Raw genomic sequence first — 18,545 nt, 5'->3', positions numbered from 1 at the left:
ACTAAATATCACAACCACAATAGCTATAGTATTTCCACTGTTGGACACTTGAGAAAATAAAAATCAGGCAATAAATTATTATCCATGCTTCCTAAACTTCACCTCAGTACAATCGCTCAGTGGTGTCCGACCCTTTGGGACTCCATGGACTGCAGCATGTCAGGCTTCCCTGGCCTTCACCATCTCCTGGGGCTTGCTCAAACTCATGTCCGTTGAGTTGGTGATGCCATCCAACCATCTTGTCCTCTGTCATCCCCTTCTCCTCTTGCCTTCAATCTTTCCCAGCATCAGGGTCTTTCCCAATGAGTCAGCTCTTCACATCAGGTGGCCAAAGTACTGGAATTAATTAAAACAGCTGCCATATGAGTGAACTAGGAAAAAAGTAATATGTATGAATCTTAAATAAAATGTTTCCTTTTTTTTTTGATCCTTCCCCCAAATTCAGAATAGCGAAGAAATAGAAGTTAGTTTGGAATCATGCAAAACAAGCTTTCCTTTACTGTTTCCCCCATCTCATTTTGGAGAAGGCAATGGCACCCCACTCCAGTACTCTTGCCTGGAAAATCCCATGGACGGAGGAGCCTGGTAGGCTGCAGTCCATGGGGTCGCTAGGAGTCGGAGACGACTGAGTGACTTCACTTTCACTTTTCACTTTCACGCATTGGAGAAGGAAATGGCAACCCACTCCAGTGTTCTTGCCTGGAGAATCCCAAGGACGGCGGAGCCTGGTGGGCTGCCGTCTATGGGGTCGCGCAGAGTCGGACATGACTGAAGCGACTTAGCAGCAGCAGCAGCAGCCATCTCATTTAACTGTAGTACAATAATAAAATCATGAAACTGACTTTCTTACAATTTGTGTTTATAGTTTATGCTATTTTTATCATGTATAGATTCCTGCCACTACAACTAAGAAACAGATTTATTGCATGACCATAAAGATCTCCCTCTTGCTACAGCTTTATAGTGATACTCATCACTTTCTCTCCCATGATCCCCAATCTCTAGCAACAACTAATCTGTTCTCTATCTCTACAATTCCATCATTCAAGAATGTTACATAAATTGAATCATACAGTCTGTGACCTTTTGAAACTGATTTTTTCACTCCACATATTGCACATATATTGTATATAATTAGGTCATTTTGATTTTTTATCCACTGTGCCAATCTCTGTCTTTGAATTACTATATTTAGGTCAGTTAAATTTAATGTAATTATTCATAAATTAGGGCTTAGTTTTATTTTTTGTCTTCTCTTCATTTTTTCTTTTTTATATCTTTCTGTAATTTAGTGATTTTTGAGTGTATATCTCTGTACAGATTTTTTTAGTGATTGATCTACTTACTATATATAAACAATTTATCACAGTTTCCTGGTGCCAATATTTTAACAGCTTTAGTGAATAGAAACTATTTTTCTTTAAGTCTCTCCTTTCTCTCATTTAAAATATGATTTTCTTAAGTATTTTGTCTACACACGCTGAGAAGAATATCAGGTAATGATCTTTTCAGTTATATTACCTACTGACTAATAATAACTATCTGGTGTTCTTCAAATCACATATAGAATTCTGACAGTAATAACAAAAATATTTTCAGGGGTAATTTGTGTTTGTATTTAGTATTTCTACTTTTTTTCCCTCTAAGTTTTTGTTGATAGTTTTTTAAGAAGAGTTTTGGATTTACAGAAAAATTGAAGAGGGGTCCTCTAATATTAATATCTTACATTAGTCATCAAAGTGGAACACAGTTATAATTAACAACCCAATATTAATATAGTATTAACTGAAGTTCAAAGTTTTTTTAGACTTCTTTAAGTTTCTAACCCAATGCCCTTTTTCAGTTCTAGGTTGTCATCCAGGATACTCCATTATATTTAGTTATCAAGTCTCCTAGGCTCCTCTTGGCTATGACAGTTTCTGAGATTTCCCTTATTTTTATGACTATATTAGAGAAACAGAATCAATAAAGAGAGATTTATTAGGAGGAGTTGCTTAAATGATTATAGAGCCTGAGAAGTCTCATAATCTGTCATCTGCAAGTTAGAGTCTCAGAAAGCCAATAGTATAGCTCCAGTCCAAATCTGATGGCCTAAGAACTAGAGAGCTCAATAATGTAAGTTCTAGCTCATGTCCAAATTTCCAAAGGACTCAAACCAGGACTCAAACCATCAGCTTCCCTGTTCTTAGGTTTTCATACTTGGATTTAGTTTTTCTTTTCCTTCTAGTTCCTTAAGTCATAAAGTTAGGTTTCTGATTTGAAATCTTTCTCGATTTTAGTGAGCAGTTATAGCTATACATTTTCCTCTTAGCACTGCTATCACTGTATCCCTTAAGTTATGGTATGTTGTGTTTATGATTCCTTCTTTGATTCACTGGTTGTTTAAAAGTGTGTTGTTTAATTTCTACAAATTTGTGAATTTCCAGTTTTATCACTGTTATTGATTTCTAACTTCATCTCATTATGGCTGGAGAAGTCAATTTAGGCCACATTTATTAAGACTTAATCTGTGGCCACAGATGGTCTGGGAAGCCCAGGTGGCTCAGTGGTAAAGAATCCCCCTACCAATGCATGGCATCAGTCTCTCAGCTTTGGAACTAATCTATAAGTGAGGAAAGGTCAATTGGGTCTAGAAGCCAAGAGGCAGAATCCAGGCAAAGTAGCTGAGGAGGTGGGAAAGAAGCCCAGTCCAAACCGACCTCCCTCTGCGGAAGGGAAGTATGTGAACACCTTTTTCTCCTCTCTCCACTTAATCACAACTCTTTATTACACAGACTATTTGGAAGTTGCCCTAGAAGTGTCATAAGAAATATTTCTGACAAAGTTACTATTCTTTCCAGGAGCATATAGAGAAGAGAGGGCTGCCTCTCTTAGAGTCAGGATTGGGCTCGGTGGAAAAGTAGGTTTGTTCTGCTTATAGGTAAACAAGGAAAATTGACAGAGGCTACAGTCAATACACAGCACTGCAAAATCCATGAGGAGAGGTTATTTGCGCCTTAACACTGTGAGGTTCATGATGCCAACAGCTGGTCTGAGGCATTTCCCTGGTCCTCCTTCTGGATTGCTGGTGGGCAATTTGGGATTTCAATGTGGTTATTTTTTTATTGCCTTTTTTAAACCATTGGGAGAGGGTTATCTCAGAAGGCAACTGTTTCTTTCTGCGTCCCGCTTCCCTCTCAGCCACTAGCCTAAGTCATGGATATTGTATAAGCATAAGAAAATGATTAATTCATTCTGTTCCATGTTATTAAAAATTTAGTGTGCATATTATAAGAAAACATATCTAAATTGCACCTACTTCTCTTGCAGAAATAGATGACAAGAGGGTGACCAACACACAGGCAGAAGTAAGTTTTCTTCTATTTTGTGTTAAATATATGTCCAGTCCAATCAACTAAAAACACAACCAGATCAATTTGATTGTGATACAAAATATGATATCAATATAACTGTGTTGTATAAACTATTTAATTTGCTTTTCCTGACTGGATAAACAGTAAAATGGTGTCATTAAATTGTGACCTCTACCTTTGATTTTCCACCTATGAAATACTAACCCCTGGAAAAACCTCTAAAATAAACTACTGATTTTAACCTCTGAGCCACCAGGGAAGCCATAAACTACTGATTTTAGAGTCAAGATATGGTATTGATAATTTCAGTGTAGTGACTGGTGGTGTGTGACTATCAAAGGTTGGGCAGCCGGTGTTGGAATCCTGGAACAAGAAGGTGGAGGACAGACATCTCTTAAGGATTCTCTGATGTGTGGAACCAAGAACAGGCCCTGAGGCCAGAGGTTCCACACACACATGCAGGAGTTCAGGTTGAAAATATGAACCAGGGGAAGCTAGGGTAGCTGATAACAAAGGATATACAAAATACAAGAAAATGAGCAAATGTGTATCCATGAATGGAATAAACGTTGAATAAGATTCATGCAGACTTAGTAATCAATGGCCACATGAGTAGGCATACAGCAATGTAGAAAGAACAAAATACCAGAAAGTATCTCTCAAGATGTTTCTAAAAATTTAATGAAATTGTAAACATGAAACGGTTTGAAAACTAAATTCCTACATAAAAATAGTTTTTACTACTTAATAAACTTTACTAAACAAACAAACTTCTATGTAGAATTAATTTTCTACTTCATCTTTGAATATGTATATAGGAATAAATATATAATAAAACTGGAAGTGAATGCTTCTTAAAATCAACCAGATGTAACAGAATACAGTAGAGGTACAACAGAAGTCTCAGTCTTCCACACATTTGTACTAATGTAGAGCTGCCCTGCTTGCATCTGTGCATAACAGACATATCAAAACACTCTATTCTGGGGAAATTTGCTTGTACCATTTGCTTTGGTTGATATGGATTCAGTAACTATTTGGTTGAATTTTTTAGTTTTTAATGGATTGTTTTTGCATCCTCTAAATACCAACATCTTGATGACTCCTTTGAGGGCAATTAAACTTTAGTACATGTGAGTAAAGATACCGGAAGTTCTATTTACTGTGGAACAGTTTCTAGTATTTTTCAGACTCTGTACATTATATGGATGGAAAGCCTAGAACAATCCTCAGAAAGTATCTTGCGATTAATTACTCGAACTTTTCAAAGCAAAAATAAATGCTCCAGCCTTTGAGAACTGAAAACTCCAGCCTTTGTCACACTGAAATATAAGTAGATACACAATTAAAAAGGAGTTTTTGATATAATCTGATTGAGGTGTAGATCATATATATATAATTTATTATAATGAATTAATGGTTTATACATATATACATACCTATATCTATCTGTATGTCTATCTCCATCTAAACTTTAAAACTTTGGCCCTGAAAAGTGTTCCAATTTGTATCATTTTTAGTGCAAAAAATTCTTCCCCAATAAATTAATTCTGATCCAAAGTGCTTAAGTAAGAGTGTTAAGTATCAGTTTTGTTATGAAAGATCTTTTGAACATATGAAGGAAAAGTACCTCAACACTGTAATTTCAAGTAAATAGAGCTATTAGATTGAACACCTCAATTCCATAGGGTTATAGGTTGGTATTACTTAACAAAGACTCTCATTAACCCTCCAGGACCATTAACAATCTTACAAACAGATATAATTATACCTTGGTCATGGTTTTGGAATGTATTTTGCCCTGGCATTTACATTTTCTTTAAAATGCAAAGGATTAGTAGTAGTTTCTTTTCTCTCTTTAAAATAAACTGTTGGTAGGTGTTAATTTCTCTCAAAGGGCTAATGACATTGTACTTTTTATCCAAATATAAGACTTTTCCTTTTTTCTTTATCCAGTCACAGAATGCAACCCCTAAGCAAAGGAAGCAGAGCGTGTACACACCACCCACCATGAAAGGTACTGTTCAGGTACTGTTTCGGGTTCTTGTGAGTGCTAAGTTCATGGCTGACAGGCATTCTGCTCTCAGGCACCTTATACCTGCTTAAAAGCTACATCTAGTCTCACCTCTACAACTTGGTAATGTGACTTTCAGTAAGGTAATGTTATTTGAAACCTAGTTTAACCATGAGTGAAACGGTTGAAGAAGGAATAACTAGATATGTCTCAAAATCTTAGTCTGGACATTCAGATTTTCCAGAATAATGACAAAAGTTTTCTTTTACCCTTTCTCACATCTTTTCCTTGCAGAGATTTTTCTAGAACCCCTAATTACTCTTGCCGATGTTCACAGATAATTATCATTTTTTTTCCCTAGGCTTAAGCAAAGTATTTCTTGAATTTTGGACAGATACAGTGTAAACTATGGGCTTCCCTGGTGGCTCAGAGGTTAAAGCGTCTGCCTGCAATGTGGGAGACCTGGGTTCGACCCCTGAGTCGGGGAGATCCCCTGGAGAAGGAAATGGCAATCCACTCCAGTATTCTTGCCTGGAGAATCCCATGGACGGAGGAGCCTGGTAGGCTACAGTCCATGGCGTCACAAAGAGTCAGACACGACTGAGTGACTTCACTTTCACTTTCACAGTGTAAAGTGTTGCTTCATTGTCCTTTGTCAGAAGCAGCTCTATGGAACCCAATCAAACAGCTATTAGCTGTACATATAACAGCTGCTGAAATGACAGCTAAGAAGGCTAGCTCAGATTCTGGCATTCTCCCGGAGTTTCTACCCCTCCCTTCCATATTAGAACTGCTAAAAGAACATCTAAGTGTATCAGAATTTTGACCAACATCAATTTCAAGGAAGGCTTCTTTTATTTCTCACACAAGAGTATCCCTGACATGAGGGAGAGTGTGTCCCATCCAGCAGCTCATGTTCCAGCCTGGCTCTTGGGCCGCTGGCCCAGCGGCTCATCATGCAGTCGTCCAGCTTTGTTTCAACTACAAGAGAGGCCAGCTGAGCAGCTTACTCTGGAGTCTAGAGAGATGTCTAAATTGGGAGTGAAATTTTCCACTCTGTATTCTCTCTAGATTTGGGGCCTTTTCAGAGAGGTGGGATATAAATGGACACATTAATAGCTACTTTCCATAAACTTCCTTCCTGCGCAGCTATAAAATATCATGTTTGCTTGTTCATGAGACTACAGTAAATAATGCAATCAGCATTGTAGTTCCTTTCAGGGTAATTACTGAGGCTATCAGGCTTCCTTCTCTCAAGATCAGTGTAATCATTTTTGAAGATTCTTTACCTATTGTAAGCCATCTTGTACTTTTAAGACACGACAGTTTTGGCATGAATGGGCCCCAATGAAAGATATATGTTCACTCATTTAATGATTTCCTCTGTTCTATTTTGGGCTAGTTTAACTAAATAAAGATTGCTCTCATGTCCTTAGAGAATAATAGCATCATTTTTAAAGGAAAATCTTAAAATCAAATCCCAAGGGCTCATAGTTTTCATTATATTTAGCTCTCTAATATCATAAGAATGTGGGACCCTAACATTTAAGGAAATTAGTCACATTGTACATATTTTACACATATGATAATCATTTTTGGTCATGAGCTAAAGACTTAAGAAAGCACAGAAATTCCTTCAAGAGGCTATTGGGGTATAAGCCACTTAGGTCCTCATTTATTACCTATAAATCCTTAGAATAGTCTCCTGCTTCTGATAAAAGAGAAATCAGTCCACTTGTTCCTTTAGAGACAGAAATGAATATTTCAGGACAGAATTAAGCAATAGTAACATATGGTGCATTGTGAGCACATTAAGAAACTTCAATCATAAGAAAGATGAATTAGTAAAGGAAATGTTACTGAAATGCAAAATCAATAATACGATTGCTCTGAAATGTATAATTCTTCAAATTACAGTGGCATATGCAATTATTGAGTGTAAAAATATTTGCTGCGGGAGCAAAGTAGTACCAGGAGTGATTAATAGTTCTAAAAAACATCACTCTGACCAAATGGCCAACTAGGGTTTCGTAAATGACCCAGTGAGTAGCTAGTTAGTAAAACAAAACAAACTAGCCAGATTCCTTCCTTCTCTCATATTAGGTTCTGAGGAGTTACTGGATACAGAGGCCAAAGTGACAGGAGAGAGATGCTACCTCTACCAAATGTCGTTGCAATTAATGCCCAGATAGACTCATCTCCCAGCTCCTATATTCATTTATTTTTCCCCTTTTCAATTACTATGGTATTTATAGCACCACCAGGTTTCTGGAAATAGAGACATGTCTAGGTTACCTCTTATGATGAAAGTTCTATATGAAAGTTCAGAGGTGGGCAGAGGGTAAGAAATATAGCAGAGAAAACCATTTTAAACAGGTACACTGTCAGGAACGATAGGCTAATGACCTCCAGATTTATATCTGCAAGCCTAATGTATCTCCTGAACCTCAGACTTTCTAACTAGCTACCAATTTTTTTCACTTGAATGAATGACATTTATTGAAACTTCTCAAATTTAATATGTCCAAAACCAAACTCATTGGTTTTTTTTTGGGTTTTCCGCATCTCATAAACCTTATGCAGCTGTTGAAAACAAAAATCTTTGCATAATCCTTGACTACTCCCCATTACCAAACCATCATCTACTCGTGTTAGTGCTGTTTCAAGACGCACCCCCACTCTATTTTCTGTATCTTCCATTGCTACTACCTTGTGTGACCACCATTCTTTCTTGCCTTGGCTGCTGAAGTAGCCTACCTACTACTCTCCTGTTTCTGCTCCTGACCCTCTACAATCTAATCTCTACACACAAATCAGAGTAATTCCTCACGACTGTGATCATGCTATCCCCTTGATCAAATCCTCAAAAACTTCCTGTCACATTCAGAATACAATGAAAAATCCAATCATGGCTTACAACTCCCTGAATGAGCTGTACTGGTCTTTCTCCTTGATCTTATCTCCTTTCACACTGCCCCTGTTCATTAGGGTTCAATGTCATGGACTTTTTCATTATTTATAAACATATCAAATACACTTTCGTATCAGAGCATTTGTGCTTTCCACATTTTTTGCTTGAGAAACTCTTTACCCAGTGGCCTCACAGATGGCTCAGCTACTGTTCCCTCAGAAAGGTCTTTCTTTCTTGATAACTGCCCCTCCTACCATTGCTATCTACATCCTTATAGCACTACCTCAATTTTTCCCACAGCCCTAAACATTAGGTACCAATAATGAGGTGTCCATGACAACAGTCTTGTTCATTTGATATTCCCAGCATCTAGTACAGTTCCTGGCACAAAACACATGGGGCGTGCTCAGTAAAAACTTGTTGAATAACCATAATGAATTAGGGAATTCAGCCACATTGTCGGAGAAGGCAATGGCACCCCACTCCAGTACTCTTGCCTGGAGAATCCCATGGATGGAGGAACCTGGTAGGCTGCAGTCCATGCGGTCGCGAAGAGTCGGATGCGACTGAGCAACTTCACTTTCACTTTTCACTTTCATGCATTGGAGAAGGAAATGGCAGCCCACTCCAGTGTTCTTGCCTGGAGAATCCCAGGGACGGGGGAGCCTGGTGGGCTGCCGTCGATGGGGTCGCCCAGAGTCGGACACGACTGAAGCGACTTAGCAGCAGCAGCTGCAGCAGCCACATTGTCATCTGCTCAGAAGAGGATGTCCCTTAAACCTTGTTCTACTACTTGTCATGCTTGTGACTCTGCTTCTACTTCTCTTTGCTTCTCACTCTCTTGTTGATCCCCTTCATCCCCTTGGTAAGTTCTTACTTCTCCATATGCTTCTGTTTTTCTACTTTTGCTTTTCCCCACTTCCCTTCCCTCTGGTCAAAGAGAAAATCTGATTTGGAAAATTAGTTACCATCAAGAATTATGCATCAATTTTCCTGGATTCTTAACAAAGTTTCTCTCATGGACCACTGAAACGATTAAGTGATTGCCTCTGACTAAAACCTGATTCGTCCAACAATTAGCTTGTGGCCAAGATGGCAGCATCATATGAAACAAACTTGGCAATGTAAATAGAAGAATCTGGATACGATTTTCTTCCTTTAGAGATGTTTCATGATTAGATTGGAATATTGACTCTAAGAAAATAATAGCAGATTTAGCTCTTGGTCTTGCCATCTTTCTAGTCACAACATTATAGTCATTCTAAGTTATAAAGCTTAAAGAGTAGCTAGTACAATTATCTAATAATGTATAAAATGTCACCTCCATTTTTTTCCACTGCATCTAACCTCAGAGTATTAGATTGGCTATGTTCTTTTGAAGATTCTATCAACAATATATTAGGCTTGGGTTATACCCAGATAATCAAAAGTTCAGGTGATTTTGCTGTAGCAAGTCTAAAAACTGACCAGACTCCAGATATTCAATCACCTATGTAACATGTCTTTCTTATGTCACAGGAAGAAATTTCATGGAGACCAAATATCAGGAGATCAAAATGTAGCTTGTTAAAAGCTACATTTTGATTTCCACATCAAATCAATTTGTCCGTCAGTATTCCCCTTCTCAGGGAGGTGCTTATTCCTGAGTTCCGGGAGTATCTAATGACTCTCTCCCTCTCCTTTACTCTCTTCATTAGTGGAGCACCAGGTCTTGTGAAGTGCACCCTATTAGTATCTCTCCCGCCTTCCCCTACTCTCTTTTATCTCCAATGCCACAATAACAATTCAAATCACATTCATTTCTTGTATATAAAAGGTTACTCTCCATACAGTCTCTCATTTCTACTTCCCATTTGTTTTCTACACTGTAACCAAAGTAAAAGATGCTTGCATCTTAGAAGAAAAGCAATGACAAACCTAGACAGTTTATTAAAAAGCAGAGACATTACTTTGCCAACGAAAGTCTGTATAGTCAAAGCTATGGTTTTTCCAGTAGTCATGTATGGATGTGAGAGCTGGATAATAAAAAAGGTTGAGTGCCGAAGAACTGATGCCTTCAAACTGTGGTGCTGGAGAAGACTCTTGAGAATCCCCTGGACTGCAAGGAGATCCAACCAGTTAATCCTAAAGGAAATCAACCTTGAATATTCATTGGAAGGACTGATGCTGAAGCTTAAGCTCCAGTACTTTGGCCACCTGATGCGAAAAGCCAACTCATTGGAAAAGATGCTGATGCTGGGAAAGACCAAAGGCAGGAGAAGGGGCTGACAGAGGATGAGATGGTTGGATGGCATCACTGACTCAATGGACATGAGTTTGAGCAAACTCTGGGAGATGATGAAGGATAGGGAACCCTGGCATGCTGCAGTCTATGGGGTCGCAAACAGTAGGACATGACTGAGCGACTGAACAATGACAATACCAACCAAAGTGAACTTTTAAAATGTGAATGTGATTATGCCACTCCCTCGGTTAGAACTTTTCAAGAGCTCCTCACTGCCCTTAGATAAAATTCTTATTCCAGAGCAAAGTTTAGAAAGCTTACTTCCCAATCTGCCTCTCCGTCCCTTACCCACTAGGTTCTAGCCAAACTGGCATTCAGTCAGCTTCTAAATGCACCAAAATCTTTCCTGAAAAAGTTTATATAGATTCTTCCCTTCATATAGAATATTCTCCTTTGCCTCCTTCTTGTCCTCATTTTTTATTTGGTTAGTTCCTACTTATCTGTCCTTAAAGGTCAGATCTTGAAAAGAGCTTTCCCTAACCATCATTCTAAATTATCTCTAGCTATAAACTCTCTATAAGAATCTGCTTGCAATGCAGGAGACCCAGGTTCAATCCCTGGATCAGGAAGATACCGTGGAGAAGGAAAGGCTACCCACTCCAGTATTCTTGCCTGGAGAATTCTATGGACAGAGGAGCCTGGCAGGCTACAGTCCATGGGATTGCAAAGAGTCAGACATGACTGAGTAACACTTTTTTTTTTCCATAAATTCTCTGTTGATAGTTGTACATTCTCTATAGCTCTTTTATTGCAAGTAACTGCAGTGTTCATTTATCAAGTGTCTGTCCCTCCAGCTAGACCAGAAGTGATCTGTACAGCAGCAGTGATGGTGTCTATTTTGTGCATTACCTTATCTATAGGGCTTAACACAATGCTTGAGATATAGCAGTGCATATACACATACTTTTAAATATATATTTTTAAATGTACACAATACTAGTGTTGGTGAATGAATCATTTCCTTAGGACATTTACATTCTGTCTGGTCTATTAGAAAGATCTTTTCTCTATTGAAATTTACATTCATGGATTTTGGCTCTATATCTTGTTGCTATTTGTGATAAGTTTAAAAATGACAACTATCTGAATATTTCAAGACTTCTATCTAGTCCTTGCCTTGCTTAATTTCTCTCTTTCCAGGTTAAAACATTTCAATGTCAATTATGCCTGTTCCTTCACATTCACTCTTAATGTCCTAATAAGCTTCAGCTTATACAATTCTAGAAGTACATCATTTAAATCAATTTATTCTTAAGGTGTGATTATGGCCCAGACAGTAAGGAAACTGCCTGCAATATAGGAGACCTGGTTTCCATCCCTGGAGAAAGGAATGGCTACCCACTCCAGTATTCTTGCCTGGAGAATCCCATGGACAGAGGAGCCTGGAGGGCTACAGTCTATAGGGTAGCAGAGTCAGACATGAATAAGCAACTAACACTTTCACTTTCTGAGCAGAAAGGAGACTTCAGTTATGCCTATCACCGCCTCCATCCCAGGTAATTTAATTCCATTACTGCAACCCAAAATGGTATTAGCTTTTTCTGGCAGCCATATACATTGGTAACAAACAGTAAACTTACCATAAATTCAAAACTTCAAAGCCCTTTTTTCATGTACTGCTTTAAAGCCATATTATTTATAATGCATTCCTCATTTTACATCTTTTCTTAGCCAAAAAGCAAGACAGTGCTATCATACCAACTGAATTCCATCTTCTCAGAATCAGTTGTCACAGGAACATGTCATAATTTCATATCATGATTCCATCACCTATTCTACCCTATTTTCTATTATCTCAATTGTTTTGTCACCCTCAGATTATATAAATTTTATTTTTGGTATTTCTATCTACATCCATAATAGACATATCAAACAGAACAGGGCAAAGAAAAGTCTGTAGCACACTTATCTCTCTCCAGTTGACACTGATCCCCCTGAAAGCCACTATTCAACAAGTTATCCAATAGACTTATGTCAAGATTACATCCCTTAAAATCAGAGGATATTATGAACACTCTCATTATATAATTATTGATATATTTCAGATATGGTGTGCTGACCATGTAAGTCATAAATTTGTAATGTATATTATGCATAAAACGACAAGCTTAAGTTTGCATAGGAAACAGACTTACTTTTCCATTACCCTGTGTGATATAGTGCTTTATAATTATGTAAGTAGAAAGTTCTGAAGATTATCAGAAAAATTATCAGAAAAGCTGACTACTGAATACCCATATGACTTCTCTGGTGTTCACATGGTGGTCAGCCCTGTAATTTACAGAACAGTCAATTAAATTATTTTGGATAGCTTCAATCATGTTTTCAGAAAAGCAAAGTAGGTTTGAATCTTGAGGCAGGAAATGGCTGACACATTTTCACCCCCATTGTTCGTGTGTGTGTGTGTGCGTGTGTGTGTGTTTTACTGGAAGGCAAATGCCTTCAACTGAAGACAGCAAAGCAAGCACCATCGATTTAAAAGCAAATCTGAACATGAAACAAAAGCAACTGACTGAAAAACTGCTTTGTATAACAGGTTTATTAGTATCACGTTCAGTTCAGTCACTCAGTCGTGTCCGACTCTTTGAGACCCCATGACTGCAGCACACCAGGCCTCCCTGTCCATCACCAACTCACGGAGTCCACCCAAACTCATGTCCATTGAGTTGGTGATGCCATCCAACCATCTCATCCTCTGTCATCCCCTTCTCCTCCAGCCCTCAATCTTTCCCAGCATCAGGGTCTTTACCAATGAGTCAGCTCTTCACATCAGGTGGCCAAAGTATTGGAATTTCAGCTTCAACATCAGTCCTTCCAATGAACATTCAGGACTGATCTCCTTTAGGATGGGCTGGCTGGATCTCCTTGCAGTCCAAGGGACTCTCAAGAGTCTTTTCCAACACCACAGTTCAAAAGCATCAATTCTTCTGTGCTCAGCTTTCTTTATAGTCCAAACCTCACATACATACATGACTACTGGAAAAACCATAGCCTTGATTAGAACAGACATTTGTTGGCAAAGTAACGTCTCTGCTTTTTAATATGCTGTCTAGGTTGGTCATAGCTTTTCTCCCAAGGAACGAGTGTCTTTTAATATCATGGCTGCAGTCACCAACTGCAGTGATTTTGGAGCCCAAGAAAATAAAGCCTGTCACTGTTTCCATTGTTTCCCCATCTATTTGCCATGAAGTGATGGGACCGGAGGCCATGATCTTAGTTTTCTGAATATTGAGTTTTAAGGCAACTTTTTCACTCTCTTCTTTCAGTTTAATCAAGAGGCTCTTTAGTTCTTCTTTGCTTTCTGCCACAAGGGTGGTGTCATCTGCATATCTGAAGTTACTGATATTTCTCCTGGCATTCTTGATCCCAGCTTTGGCTTCATCCATTCAGCATTTTGTATTATGTACTCAGCATATAAGTTAAATAAGCAGGGTGACAATATACAGCCTTGATGTACTCCTTTCCCAATTTGGAACCAGTCTGTTGTTCCATGTCTGGTTCTAACTGTTGCTTCTTGACCTGTATACAGATTTCTCAGGAGACAGGTGAGGTGGTCTGGTATTCGCATCTCTTTAAGAATTTTTCACAGTTTGTTGTGATCCACACGGTCAGAGGCTTTGGAGTAGTCAATAAAGCACAAGTAGATTTTTTGGGGGAACTCTCTTGTTTTTTCTATGATCCAACAGATGTTGGCAATTTGATCTCTGGTCCCTCTGCCTTTTCTAAATCCAGCTTGAACATCTGGGAAGTTTACAGTTCACGTACTGTTGAAGCCTTGAAGAATTTTGAGCATTATTTTGCTAGCATGTGAGATGAGTGTAACTGTGTGGTAGTTTGAGCATTCTTTGGCATTGCCTTTCTTTAGGATTGGAATAAAAATAGACTTTTCCATTCCTGTGGCCACTGCTCAGTTTTCCAAATTTGCTGGCATATTGAGTGCAGCACTTTCACAGCATCATCTTTGAGAATTTGAAGTAGCTCAGTTGAAACTCTATCTCCCCCACTAGCTTTTTCATAGTGATGCTTCCTAAGGCCCACTTGACTTTGCATTCCAGGATGTCTGGCCCTAGGTGAGTGATCATACCATTGTGGTTATCTGGGTCATTAAGATCTTTTTTGGATAGTTCTTCTGTGTATTCTTGCCACCTCTTCTTAATATCTTCTGTTTCTGTTAAGTCCATACCATTTCTGTCCTTTATTGTGCCCATCTTTGCATAGAATTTTCCCTTGGTATCTCTAATTTTCTTGAAGAGATCTCTAGTCTTTCCCATTCTACTGTTTTCCTCTATTTCTTTGCACTGTTCACTGAGGAAGGCTTTTTCATCTCTCCTTGCTCTTCTTTGGAACTCTGCATTCAAATGTGTATATCTTTCCTTTTCTCCTTTGCCTTTAGCTTCTCTTCTCAGCTATTTATAAGGCCTCCTCAGACACCCATTTTGCATTTTGGTATTTCTTTTTCTTAGGTAGGGATGGTCTTGATCCCTGCCTCCTGTACAATGTCACGAACCTCTGTCCATAGGTCTTCAGTTCTATAGTTCTTCTAATCACTTGAATCTATTTGTCATTTCCACTGTATGATTGTAAGGGATTTGATTTAGGTCATACCTGAATGGTCTAGTCGTTTTCCTTACTTTCTTCAATTTAAGTTTGAATTTTGCAATAAGGAGCTCATGATTGGAGCCACAGTCAGCTCCGTGTCTTGTTTTTGCTGACCGTATAGAGCCATGTAATATTAAGTGCCAGTTAACCTTCAAACTGGGGTTTCCTGGGTGGCTCAGTGGTAAAGGATCTGCCTGTCAATTCAAGAGATGCAAGTTTGATCCCTTGGTCGGGAAGATCCCCTGGAGAAGGCAATGGCACCCCACTCCAGTATTCTTGCTTGGGAAATCCCATGGACGGAGGAGCCTGGTAGGCTGCACTCCATGGGGTCCCTCAGAGTCGGACACGACTGAGCGACTTCACTTTCACTTTTCCCTTTCATGCACTGGAGAAAGAAATGGCAACCCACTCCAGTGTTCTTGCCTGGAGAATCCCAGGGACGAGGGAGCCTGGTGGGCTGCCATCTATGGGGTCGCACAGAGTCGGCCACGACTGAAGTGACTTAGCAGGGGACCTAGGGGGCTACAGTTCCTGGGGTCACAAAAGTGTTGGTCATGACTTAGTGACTAAAAAACTACAATGTTAAGATCTATTTTGAGTAATTATTTGATTCTTGAACTTAGAGTCAGGTGCACCCCTCATTGTTTCCCCTGATTCTGCATGGCAGAATGAAGCCCAGTGGTGAGACTAGGAGGGATGAAAGGTCTTGGAGATGAATAAAACATTGCCAGAACTGTGCTCTCATCCTAGTAGGAACTGAAGAGTCAGGGTTCGAAGCGCCCGATCCTAGTAAGCATGTGGACAAACAAACCTTGCAACATTCACTCCACTTTTATTTGTACCAATCTCAGGTAGACGTCTTAGTAGGCTACAGTCCATGGGGTCGCTAAGAGTCGGACACGACTGAGCGACTTCACTTTCACTTTTCCCTTTCATGCATTGGAGAAGGAAATGGCAACCCACTCCAGTGCTCTTGCCTGGAGAATCCCAGGGACGGGGGAGCCTGGTGGGCTGCCGTCTATGAGGTCGCACAGAGTCGGACACGACTAAAGTGACTTAGCAGCAGGTAGACGTCTTAGACCTTTTACTTACTTTGTAACATAATTCTCCTTTGCTTCCTTTCACCAGCCTCCTCCTCTCAGACACCACGTCCCTCTTTTCCCAGCTAACTAACAGTCCTCTCAGAGGCACTAATGTTTAAATTAATAAATACTATATTTCAAAAAAGCATGAGAACAAAGTGATGGTTAATGGTCAATTTGGAGTGCTAAACAAGATCATACAGTAAACATTTCTAGCCAGAGGGATGGGCAGAAAATCATATAAATGCAGCCTATAATCAGGCAATGTAGGTAGGCTAACAATGATTATATAGAATTATGATCAATTCACTCTTCCTGAATTGGAATCCTCTTATAACTGTGCTGAAAAACAAAAATTCTCAAGAGGAATAGAACAGCCATAATATCCTATTTTCATCAGCCCCTGCATGTTGAAAAGTCAGGGAGAGAAGATAACAAGATCTTTTAGCTTCTCATTAGAGTATCTCCACCACATTGCATTCCTTTTTTTAAACATTTCTTTTCCTCTGTGGTTGTTCTCCAGGTATTCATCACATTTGCCTTTCTGAATCTTGGCTTTCTTGTTTGCGCTGGCTTAGTTTATTTACTGCATAGAGTGGGGTTTATTTATGCAACTCAAGAAACATTTTAACAGATTTCTAGATAACACAGAACATTCTAAATATATACAAGTTTTGTTTTTTTAAAAAAACCACATCTGCTTCTATTCCTAGATCTACTTCCTTCACTTCTCTTCAGTGTTTTTCACTAAGTTTTATGTTAATCTTTTCCTCATTTCTTTGAATTCAGAAGGTTGGGTCAGATTGGAGAACTGATCTGAGAATGTATCTTTCTTGAAAGTCACTAAGATGTTTTCTTTCCTGAGATCAACACTGAGGGAGAGTGATACAAGAGGAAAATGTCAGCAAGTATGAGTGCACTTAATATTTTATAACACTGTCATAGATTATTAGGTTGAAAGACTGAAAGATTCTTGAGATAAATTAAATTGCCCGTTAGCAATTTGAGACAGGAAACTTAATCTCATGTGGTGCCAATTAAACTTTGATAAGGAAACCACTATTCATCAATATGGTTCCATTCATGTGTCTGTATATATTTACACCTATTTTAATCTTAATCTTTTACATTTGTATTCTTCTGTTTAAATAACATGCAACTTTTAAAATGGCCTCCTATCTTAGAAGTAGGGGAAGAGATGAACTTTTGTATTTAGTTGGAACAGATAAACCAAGACCCAGTATCTCTACATTTTCCCCAAGTCTGCAAATGGTAAAATTCAGTTGTATAAGCAGTAAAAATGTACTGCCATACATCACATATAAGCCTCCAGGCATGGCCTTAAAGCTATGTGGCTGCAGAGATTCAAGGCAAAATCCACGCCTCCTGAGAGACCAGTCTGGAAAAGCAACACACAAATGGACAGGTAGAGCACACCACGGTAAATCCTCATCCAGGGATTTGAGCAGTTATCAGTGGGTGTGCGGAGACTCACACTAGGTCTGGGGGAACCAGAGGGTGAGGCCCTTTAGATTACAGAAGGAAGAGTCATGTTTACACATGTCTGCAGAGTTAAAATGAACTGTGTCATGAAAATGTAGAACACACTGCTCACTATTTTCATTCCTTCTGTTCACATAAACTCACAAAACATTTAAGATGATACCATAATGTAGACAGTTAAATCCTATGTGGATTATCACAAATTACTTTGCTGTCATGCAAAGTCTAAAAAGGCTCCACTAATGGACTATATAGACATCACTTTTCAATGCATTTGGAAATCCTTGTGCATTTGATTCCATTTTTAAAAGTCTGGTTCATGTCTTTCCTCTCAATAACATTACTTTTAAAGCACAGTAAATTCCAACTCAAATTATACTATTTTAAAAATAAACTCTGTATTTTAGAACAGCGTTAGATTTACAGAAAAACTGATAATACAGAGTTCCCATATATGCTGTATCCAGTTTTTCCTATGATGTACATATTATATTAATATGGTACATTTTTTTACAATTACCAAACCAATATTGATTCATAATTATTAACTAAGGTTCATATTTTATTTACATTTGTTTAGCTTTTGCCTCATGTCCTTTTTCTGATACAGGAACCCATCCAGTATACCCCTTAACTTTATTATCATGTTTCTTTAGGCTTTTCTTGGTTGTGACAGTTTCTCAGAATTTCCTTGTTTCTAATGACCTTGACAGTTTTGAGGAATACTGGTCAGGTATGTTCTGGAATATCCCTCTAAAGGGATTTGTCTGATGTTTTTCTCATAACCAGAATGTGGTTG

General features: G+C 38.6%; 1 protein-coding gene across 2 annotated transcripts in view; it reads left to right on the top strand.

Moving 5' to 3' along the window:
* The window catches only part of PPP1R1C (protein phosphatase 1 regulatory inhibitor subunit 1C), a 118,673-nt gene that overhangs the window by 51,027 nt on the left and 49,101 nt on the right, over window positions 1-18,545 (top strand). For both annotated transcript variants that reach the window (XM_081581008.1, XM_081581007.1), the window contains exons 3-4: window positions 3,310-3,347; window positions 5,310-5,370. In XM_081581008.1, coding sequence (XP_081437134.1) covers window positions 3,310-3,347; window positions 5,310-5,370 — 99 coding nt within the window. The remainder of the gene's footprint in view (window positions 1-3,309; window positions 3,348-5,309; window positions 5,371-18,545) is intronic.

Source organism: Giraffa tippelskirchi, chromosome 3 (assembly GCF_054371585.1).
Source record: "Giraffa tippelskirchi isolate mGirTip1 chromosome 3, T2T-mGirTip1v1.2.pri, whole genome shotgun sequence".
NCBI classification, from domain to species: Eukaryota; Metazoa; Chordata; class Mammalia; order Artiodactyla; family Giraffidae; genus Giraffa; species Giraffa tippelskirchi.
The sequence above is the reverse complement of the archived record's forward strand: the minus strand, read 5'-3'. Positions and strand labels throughout refer to the sequence as shown.